The 10,853-nt window shown below is 48.3% G+C and overlaps 1 protein-coding gene across 2 annotated transcripts; it reads left to right on the top strand.

Moving 5' to 3' along the window:
- The first annotated feature begins 505 nt into the window (after positions 1-505).
- Positions 506-7,482, top strand: C20H7orf57 (chromosome 20 C7orf57 homolog). 2 transcript variants are annotated; one of them, XM_061555153.1, is made up of 8 exons: positions 506-651; positions 1,503-1,564; positions 2,475-2,624; positions 3,157-3,259; positions 3,669-3,828; positions 4,610-4,713; positions 5,154-5,360; positions 6,145-7,482. In XM_061555153.1, exons 2-8 carry the CDS (start codon positions 1,534-1,536, stop codon positions 6,194-6,196), a joined length of 807 nt encoding a protein of 268 aa, XP_061411137.1. In that variant the 5' UTR covers positions 506-651; positions 1,503-1,533; the 3' UTR covers positions 6,197-7,482. The 2 variants fall into 2 exon arrangements, with proteins under 2 accessions (XP_061411137.1, XP_061411136.1); XM_061555152.1 differs by having other exon boundaries at positions 2,472-2,624.
- Positions 7,483-10,853: the final 3,371 nt, after the last annotated feature.

The following is a 10,853-nucleotide window of genomic DNA, read 5'->3' as shown; positions in this document are numbered from 1 at the left end:
CAAGGATTTGTGAGCTCCTCACACAATCCAGCCTGCAGGTTAAACCCAGGATGGATCGTAGGCAGGCCAGCCACATACACCCCACCACATACACCCCCCCCCACCTACACCCCCCACCACCTACACCCCCCCCCCACCTACACCCCCCACCACCTACACCCCCCCCCACCTACACCCCCCACCACCACCCCACCTACACCCCCCCACCTACACCCCCCACCACCTACACCCCCCCCCCACCTACACCCCCCACCACCACCCCACCTACACCCCCCCACCTACACCCCCCCCACCTACACCCCCCACCACCACCCCACCTACACCCCCCCACCTACACCCCCCCCCCACCTACACCACCTACCCCCCCCCACTTACACCCCCCACCACCTACCCCCCCCGCACCACATACACCCCCCCAATCACCCCCCCACCCACGCCGCCACCCCCCCACCACCTACACCCCCCCCACCCACGCCACCCCCACCCCCCTCCCCCACCACAACCCACGCCGTCTCCACGGCAACCAGCGACGACAACACAGACGGTTGAGCGGGTCGAGGCCACGAGTCGCAGGTTACAGATCCTCAGCAACCTGCTTCCTCTCGTGCCACTTCATCGTGTCGACTTCATCTCGTGTCGACTTCATCGCAGGCGAGTCGCCTTCACCACGCCAGTGGCTCTTGGCTCTCATCTGTCGGGGGCCACGATTGATGTAAATGTTGTTAACGCGGCAACGCGATGTCGATGCGACAGACCGCGTTCACGTTGCGAGCGGCTGCGCGAACCCAACACATTTTCACAGGCGTCAGAATCATGTACAGTGTGCTGTCGATGTTAGTGGCGACGTTTCGGGTGAACGGCCCTTCTGCAGAGCAGAGAGATATGCTGCAAAGCGTCGGGGATTTAGATTGGCATTAGTGCTGTAACGTTGTGCACATTGTAGAGTATATGAGGCGCTACTGTATATATATATACTTAATTTACATTGCCGTGTGTAACTGCTTCGATTCCAGAAACAAGTGAGAAATTATCTGAACCGGTGCTGCGCCTTCCCTAGGTCGACTCAGCCTCAAATTCGTACCTGGTGCGGTGTGTAAACATCACCACTGGGGAGACAAAGGCGGCCAGGGCGTGGTGCTGGCCTCCCACCATCCGTCTCTTAAGGCTATATGGGGGGTCTTTGCATTTGTGTGAGCGTGATTGTGAATATATATTATATCGACATGTGTGTGCATGCACGTTACAGTTGTGTAATGTGGAGTTTTGAATATGATCAATTGGGTGTTTGCAATAATTGCGCAACGGATTGGCAGCCAATTAACCCATCAGAGAAGACGTCCACCTGAGAGATGGAGCCATGAATCGTGTGGTATGGATGTGCTAGGTGGTATCATCGCCTGATCGCGAGAGATGTCGGTGCTGGGGGCTTGGGGAGGCCTTCATCCAGCAGTGGATTGACCATGGATGATGCATAGTAATTGCGTGCTGTGTGTGTGTTACAGATCCGTGTGTGTTACAGATCCGTGAGTGTTCATGATGCCTGCAGAGCGGTCACAGAATGCAGGTGAGACATCTTCGCAGCATCTGTGACATGGTCAAACACTTTTAATAAACTTTTGACGTAATAATAGGGGGTTCCCCCTTTTTTCTGGCAACAAAACTGAAACCTTTTTACAATGATTCATGTCTGCATTAACCACAATACTTGCAGTCAAAATGCAAACAAAAACATACTATCATAATATATGCATTGTCCTTGAAACTGATTGGTCCACACCAAGGGACGGCTTTCTTTGAAACTTTTGACGCCTTAAAGTTCATCTTATGGAGGGTTGCCAGTGTATTGTTGATGCATTACGCTCCAGGTGTGGCCAGGACGGCATGCTTGTAACCCAACAGCTCATCGAGCTCATTCATGTGAGACACTCTTTGCAGTGATGTTGAAAATCTGTGCAGTTTGAGTGCCTTCCCAGAGTACTTATCGGTGTTCTCCGGTTGCAACCGTCTCTTGCCGCATGAAAATAAGTACTCCTAAAGAAACTGACCAAGCATTCAAAGCAGGACCCTCCAGACAAAAAAAAACTCTACAGACTCAGTGAAGCTTTACTGAGTAAACAAATTTCTGTTTTTCATGCACGCTCTCCAGCAATGCTACTGCAGCATGAATACAAACCTAACCGCCAGTGGCGTTACGCCACTGGCGTAGTCATCGAGTGTGAAGGCGATGACGGAAGGGCCCACATGCCAAACTACAAAGACGGGGGGAAATTGGACAGGAGGGGGGCTCATTTAATTCATTACGCCAGGGCCCATGCCAACCACGCCACACCACTGATAGCCACTCTCGGATGCAGAGCACGGTGGAGCTGTGGTCGCGTTGTCTTCCTCTTCTCTCGGCCCCCTCGAGCAACTGCCACCACCATCACCAACCATCACCACCAACCTAACTTGTGTTGTGCCCCCCCCCCAAGCAGGTAGAAGTGAGTTATCACTGGGTGCCATCGGTGGGATTGACGACCCAGAGGCAGGAGCACAGGATCTTGGAGTCGTGAGGCACAGGCGCGGGCCCATCGGGGAGCCCGAATCCGATTACGTGAAGCTGGCAAGGCAAGGCGGCCAGCGCGGTGAGCGTCAAGGTTCAGGTGGCAAACAGGGCCCATTTATAATGGTGCCACGGCAGAGGCTTATTTGTCATTTCACTCGTGTGCTGCATGGCCACCTTAAATATGTGCAACTTCAGCAAAGGTTGATGTCTGGTGGTGCACTCAGGAAACGTTTGGTGGGATCACTCATTTGCCGTTACTCCTCATTTGTGAGGTGACCAGCAGATGGCAGTACAGCAAAGTGGGTTCATTAATGAATGTGTGCAGACGATTGAGAGTTGTCCTCTCAGATGTATCGGCATTCCCTGGATGCTATTCCTCCAACATGCAAAATTATATTTCAAATGGATTTGGCCAGACATCGTAATGCAGGGCCCTTCTTTAAGAGTCTTGAGACTAATTGGAGATTATCTAAGTAAATAGGTAGTGGCATTAGTCGCCACTGCTTGTTTGATATACGACATCATTATCGAAAAATAACCAAAAAAATCTATATAATAGCAGAGTTAATCTTGAAATTGTATTGCTACTTTGCTACTCTCATTGGCCACAGATCTGCTCAAGATGCCGGACAACTCAGGAGAGGCTGACCCATCCGTTCCTTACAACCGGCCGGGCTGGCTGAATCATAACCCGCCAACTCGCAGTGGACAGGAGTAAGATAAGATTATGAACAAGTTAGGAAAAATGACGAGTACCCAAGCATAAAATGTATTTGTGTATTGGCAAATATCCTTTTTGTTCTAGTGTTAGTCGATAAGTTGGGAAAACCTTTTTATCATGGCCAGTTGTCAAGGTAAGTCCCTAATATCATGACAACTTTATACTGCAGGTTGGCTCACATTATCTTTTCGAGATTTATAGTGCTTAATTCATCACGTGGTTTGTGATCGAATATATATTTCCAGGCCACTGTGTTGTGACATTTTGATGTTGGGATTTTAAAAGCCTAATTGCTGGGTCACAATTGTATCCATGGCTGTACAATGTATTAAATTTGCCACGTAAAACGGGATCCTTGCTAAATAGGTTGCATACTTTTGTCTTGTTTTTTTGTTTGTTTAGAACATCCGTAACTGCCAGGGCAATGGGAATCCCTGCGCAGGAGAATCTGAACTGGAGTGACATCAAGGCCAAGTACATGACGAGGGAGGCGCCTTTTGCCACCGACCCTGTGTCTCTGCGTCAGCAGACGCCAGGCGCGGATAAGCTAACGACTCACGGGGTATGGGAGGTTGTATTATATTATTTGGTGTTAGCTAAACGTCCAAATGATACTAAATATTGCCTGCAAATTGCCCAATTGGGAATACACTGCAGCAGCAACATCGCCCCCTACTGTGAAAACTTGGCAGGACCCTCCCGTGAGGCTTTCCTGGTTGAAGAAGAGCGATAATAATAAATAATAAACTCATTAATAGAATCAGCGCTGAATAGCTGTAATTGTTTAGTCAATTGAAGTAAATACGGATGAGCTATAAATAGTGCTGTCATTTGAGTAAATATTAATGCAAAGTCATGTTGGAAGCATAGTATTTAAAAAAAAAACACACACATGGATGTGATTGACAGAACTGGTGAGTACCGTTTAAACTTGGCAGAGTGCTCATTGGGTACATTACTACGTGTGTTGTACAAAGATCGACACCGGCCAGACTTAGATGACTATCCACCAACATGTGAATTAAACTAGTCTCTGTCACGTTCTGTAAACAATGAGGAACTCTTTAAACAGAAGAATTACTGCACACTGGAAAATAAATACACGCAAAGAGTGACTTCAAAGACAATCTTAGGTGGTCTAAAACAAGGCTGTGTGCACTAAACATGCAGCATGGTGATGTCACGTGACACGCAAGTTATCATGGGAGAACTGAGATGGTCACAAACATCACCCATTGCTGTCGAGAAATTAACACATGAATCATACACACGAATCATACACACGGGTGTGCAGTGTTACGTTTGGAAGTAATGCAGGGTTCGTTCTGTCTGTGATGCCAAAGGTTGGAAGTGCCAATGAAAGGAGTGGGAGCATCAGCTCCATTCCGGAGAATACAGTCTCAACAACACATGCATTCGAGGGGAAACCACCTCCCCTGAAATCCAAGTAAGATTGGGTGATGAAGTGAAATGTGAGTGAGAGAAACAAAACTGCAGCACCGTTATTACCGTAAACTCTGCCTTCAATCAATGGACACACTGCAGCGATAAGCAATGCTCAATGCTCACCTGAGCATGGGCCCGAGCTGCACATTGGCATTTGCCAAAAAAAACGTGTCAAACAAATCGCCAAAGTCAACGGACAAATCTCCAAGGTGGTGTTTAAGCCATTTTGTCCAGCAGCGTTGTCGCTATTAAGTGTGCAGGCGGTACAAATAGACCAGGACTCACAAGCCGGAAGGGCTCAGGCCCTGGGCTATGAAGTAGGGGGGATTGAAATTGGACAGGATGCTCCATTTCGGCCCCTGCACCATGACCCATGCCAACCATTCCATGTCACTGTTGTCAAGACGTAAACCTCGCCATTTGACTCGTCTTACTTTGTAGTGCCACGCCCAGACGGCAGAGAGAGGAGACCAACATGTGGACGCTGATGAGTTTTGGCTACACGGGTGACTCGGCTCCGCACCAGAGCGTTGCGAAGGAGTCGGAAGCCCTTTCGTCCCAGGGTGGAAACACGGAGCGACCTTGGGCCACCGATCCAGCCTCCCCCAAGGGAGCGGAGCAGGCCAAGGGTGACGATGATCTCAAGAGGTGCGTATACAAGGCAGGTGTTGGTACAGGATGGTACAAGAGCTGGAGTGCCAATAATGAGGCCACGAGAGGAAGCAGGTGGTGGCATTTTCTTCTCACGAACGGTGGGGATGGAATAAATGCCAGGCACCTGCTTGTCTGCATGAGTGAATGAGAAGGTGTTAGGATTCTAACTTTTAATTGTGCTGAGAGAGAAATTATTCCATTCATGCCTAGATTTTATTTTATATTATTGCTTTTGCACAATTACTTATATCGGAGTGACTCAATAATATACAACATGAAGCTTAGGTTAAATATATTTTACTGGTAGGAACCTAGTTACACCAGCCCACAGGGGATTATTGTGTCCGTCGTGCAGGGAGGGGCTGAGTGGGGAGGGAGGGGCTGGGTGGGGAGGGGCTGGGTGGGGAGGGTGGGGCTGGGTGGGGAGGGGCTGGGTGGGGGGTGGGAGGGGTGGGGCTGGGTGGGGAGGGGCTGGTCACCCCGTGGTGCCCTTATAAAACTCAACGTTTAACCTACTCACGCCGGCTTGTGCCCGCCCTCACAGTCGGGCATATTTGCGGAATACACCATGCCGCCGTTGATCCTGGCCATTGACCGAGCAACCCAACGTTCCTACCAGCTCCCTCCGCAGGAATGTGTTACAGGAAAACTGCAACTCGGAGTCACATTTTCGTCTCTATAATGCTTTGCTAAGTATTCACGTCACGTGCAGTGTGTGATGCTGCGACGTACATTGTGCTCTTGTGCTCACATTCGCGTCTTCCTTTGTGTCAAGCAGGCATGACATGGTGAAGAGATATGGGAGCCGCAGTGCCGGGCCCACATTCTAAGCTCCACGACTCCCAGCTCCATGGCAGACGGAGCTGTCCCCCCGACCTGCATTACTTGCGCCACGTAGCGACCATACATGCCGCATTGGGACTGCGCGCTCGCTCCAGGTTGTGTTGTGTTTATGAGCGAGCCCCCTTTCGAGGCAGTGTGAGGCTTTTTACCGGCAGGCGGGGCTAGAGCACAACTTTAAGGCACCTTGTCTGTGTGGCCGTCTTCACATGACTTGGCTTACGAAGGTACGGAGGTAATGAATAAAACAACACCCCACGTGCTAATCCTTCAGGTGGAATTAATCATCCCGCCGGTCGGATGAAACACCGAACACACATGTATACGCGCGTGCCTTGTTAATGCACCACTTCCCGAATGAAACACATGACGTGCTGAACCTGTAATGCACGTGGAATAACTTTCGATGGGATGGGCAAATTTTATGGGTGAAAATTGTTCCATTTATCCAGAAGACCGCATCTATCAGACAATGATGATGTAATAGAGTGCACGTAACGATGTTGACAAGTCACAATATTCAACAAACAAAAAAGTAGCTAAACCAGTGTGACCTCTCCACCCGAAGTGACCTCGCCTAGAATGTTTTTGGAAAGTGGAAATCTTTGTTGGATATAGGCACCAGCTTTGCCATCTGCTCAGAGCACTTATCGGTTCACGCGAGCACACCCAGTTGCGCGCAGCACCCAAGCGTGACTGCACACAGGTTTCTTAACTCAACAACGTTGTTTCCATGGTCATTGTGCTTGTTTAAAGGTGCTAATAAAATTGTCCAACTCATTTCATGGCACGCGCCATTGGCACCGTAAGACATCATGTTAAAACGCGTTGAGTTGCTTAGGATAACTTAATTCAATTTCATCACCAATACCCACGCAAAGCATTTAATTACATTTCTGAGTTAAGCACACGCGTGTTTTTTTAGGTGGCAGGTGAAAACTATTTTGGGGGTAGATAAAATTTATTTTGAAAATTAAATGTCCAAAAATCGAGAGTGCGAGATTGTCGCAAGCCGGACCGCGTGGTTAGAGGCTGTGTGAATGCTGGAGCTGGTAAACGGGTTCGAGGGGGCTCAAGCCTTGGTAGCTTGTTAGCCACTTTGCCACCTATGGTTGTTATGACAAATACTGTACGACATATGCTGTAAAATATTTAATGCTAAATTTTTTTTAATCAAAGATTTTTAAAGCTATGTTTAGTATGTAACTGTATAACACAACTATAACAACAAGTATGCTACGTTAAAAAGTCCAAAAATAAAATGTATGCAAATACCGCGACGTGTGAAGTCTTGTTTTTATATATAGAAACCACTAAGTTTTTATATTGTTATAGAGCCACGTTATTAAATGTTGAGGCAATCTCATTAAAATATAAATACAAACATTTATTGCATTGCCAGTGTTGTACAACGGCAAAGATGTTGGGCACTTGACTCTCGGAGCAAAATGTATTGTTTATGAGACGTAGCCATAGAATGTTATATTTTACTATATATGCATATCGGGGCAGTGTGTGCATTGTTGTCCAACACCAGTTGTAAAGCTTGCCATTTAATTAAATCAATTATGAACATTCCTGCTCTGACGAATAAAAGAGTCTAGCTCTGATTGCCGATCAACAAACGCGAGGCTTGCCCCGTGGCTGGATGAAGAGGCTGATTGAAGTGACTTCAAGAGTAGTTCCATGACTGACGCCATCGTCTGAAGCCGTTCTCTGACACGAGGTAGTTGGGCACTGCCCGCGACCACAACGTTACAAATAGATGTCACAGTATTTCATTGTGCGGTGCCGCGACGTGACACACCGATATAGCATTGTATCAACGCCCAGTAAAAAACACATCTGGACATATATGCACCACCTTGTTAGCAGATTGCGTCGCGCTGCGAGATGCAGACTGCACGAATGACGTTACTATCTAGGCGTTCATTATTATTATTATCATAGGCGGAGTTTTACTTCTATATTTGGGGGCGGGTAGCAGGAGTTTGCTTTGTCCCTTACATTTGGAATCGAGGGAGAATATAATTTATTCTCTTAATTGTAAACTACTGAAATTAAATTAAGGTGTCCAGTTTGGGGGAGTGCGTTGCTCCCACATGCCCCCCCCCCCACCACAACTCCACCCACGATTATTATTATCATATAATTATTAGAATACGTAATTTTACAGCACAATTTCAGGATATAACGGCGACAAAGAAGACAATTGTACGAGACGAAGCCAAACAAAGCATTGTCATACCGTGGGGGTCGCGCCGCCCGAGGGGATGGGGTTGGTGGCGGGGGGTGGTGATGGTGGGGGGTGGTGATGGTGGTGGGGGGGGGGTTGGTGGTGGGGGGGGGGTTGGCGGGGGGGACTTCGTGGTGGTGGGGCGGGGGTGATGGTGGGGGATGGTGATGGTGGGGGGGGGGTTGGTGGTGGGGGTGGTGGTGGGGGGTGGTGGGGGGTGGTGATGGTGGTGGAGGGGTTGGTGGTGGTGGGGCGGGGGTGATGGGGGGGGGGTGATGGTGGTGGGGTGGTGATGGTGGTGGTGGGGGTTGGTGGTGGTGGGGCGGGGGTGATGGTGGTGGGGGGTGGTGTGATGGTGGTGATGATGGTGGTGATGGGGGGTGGTGATGGTGGTGGGGGGGGGGGGTTGGGTGAGTAGCACAGGGGGCGGGTAGGCGTCGGGCCGTGATGAATGCCCCCCCACGTACCTGCCCCACTGAGCAGGAGCCGCCGTGACCAAAGGTGGGGAACAAGAGGCCGTGATGGATTTGCGAAACCACGCGGCGTCTTGGCGTGCTCGCTGGAATGTGCGCCCCCCCCTCTTTTCAGTTTACGTTCAGTTCGACCCCAATTCTAACGGATTCTGCAAATGATGAGAATAAGTTCGATCGTATGGAGGCTGGACACACACCAGTAATGTACACGCTGCATCATCACGTGAGTTTGTGTGTGTGCAGAATAGACACAGTAAACTTCATACACACGTGAAATGGCACACTATGGCTATAGTATTATTCTATTATAAGACCCCCCACCTATTATAAAGCAAGAGTTTCAAGTGCGTGTTCTTATAATCCGGTAGGTGTAGTGCGTTACCGAGCGCTTAACTCAATTGACACCCCATCCGCACTTTCGGGGTTCCGTCTTCCTCCAAAGCAGCTTCTTGTGGTCCGGATAATACGGGATAAAGTTTAATTTGATTGACGCACGCTCGTTGGTGATGCAGCCTAGTTTTAAAGCCACGTGTACTGAATGCAATAGACCAGGGGTCGGGAACCTTTTTGACTGGGAGAGCCATAAAAAGCCAAATATTTCTAAATATATTTCATTGAGAGCCATATAGTATTTTTAACGTATAATAAATTGAATATGTCTTACTTTTAATGCGACTTCTGGTGCTGCATGGTTTTGCTGATGGCCTTGTAGTCTGGTTCATACGTGGTGAGGTTGAGCTTCATGCAGGCGTGACCCGTGAAATGTATCTTCAAAACTAATTTCTGTTTACTTTAAAATGACACAGTATTATTAAGTAATATCACAAGTATTTTTAAATTAGTTCCAAACTGTTTTTTTATTTTTTATTTTTTTAAATTATTGTTTCAACTCAAAATTGTCTGGGAGCCATATGCCGTCACTGGAAGAGCCATATATGGCTCGCGAGCCATAGATTCCCGACCGCTGCAATAGACCCAAATAACTGATATTAGAATGGGTCTGGTCCAGCTTCTTCCAGTCACAAACCCGAAACTGACCAGCGTGGTGAAGTAGATGGTCACGACGTGGGGAGGAGGGCTTTCGTCCAACAGTGGTGTTTGATGTGGATTGCAAGTTCTATATTCGTAAACGTTACATATATAATATGATGAACAGCTCTCAGCCATTGTGCATTATGCAAAATCATGAGCGCTTACTAAATACCCGGATCGTGGTCCTCTGTTCTTACGTGACACGTCAAAAAAGTTTTGAGCAAATGTGCCCGACCTGACTTCAGCAAGTGAGAGACAACTGCGGACTCGTTTTTGTCTTCGTTAGGACTCATCAGCACAGTTTAGTCACCAATGTTCAACGCTGCAAAGTCTGCCTCTGGGAACCATATGAAGGGTCCCGACTTCTCTACACGATGGGGCCCGTAAACGTGGCCCAAGTAAACAATCACATCTGTAAATGACGAGAAACCCAATCACAACGGAAACATTGCACGGCTCGGAAAACCATGCGTTGCTTCTTTGTGCGCGTGTGTTGTTTCGAAATTCACTCAAGACTGGCAATTCCACGTTTCCTATCATCATAGTTAAACAATATTCGCCAGTTATCCACAATAAAGTCATGCATTTGCTTGGGACAACAATCTCATCATACCGGTCACGGTTATATTACCAATCTGACCAAAGGGGCACCGAATACGCGTGGTTTTCTTCTCCGTTGGAAAGTTTTCTGGAGCTCTGAGTAATTATTACTGACACAAAGCGCAAATTCTGCCCAAGTTAGAAAACTGTTGCTGTTATTTTGGGTCGGGTACCAATTTCTTACCACACCGTATTGGACAGGATTCAATGTTAAGCAGTTGTGTTGATCGAGCATCCATCACTCACTAATGCACTGAAGTCACTCGCTCACCGCCGACCTGTTAACTCCCTGTCACTCTTGCCGTG

Source organism: Lethenteron reissneri, chromosome 20 (genome assembly GCF_015708825.2).
Source record: "Lethenteron reissneri isolate LAM-NWPU_2019-01 chromosome 20, ASM1570882v1, whole genome shotgun sequence".
Classification (NCBI taxonomy): Eukaryota; Metazoa; Chordata; class Hyperoartia; order Petromyzontiformes; family Petromyzontidae; genus Lethenteron; species Lethenteron reissneri.
This window is presented reverse-complemented; position numbering and strand designations above follow the sequence as displayed.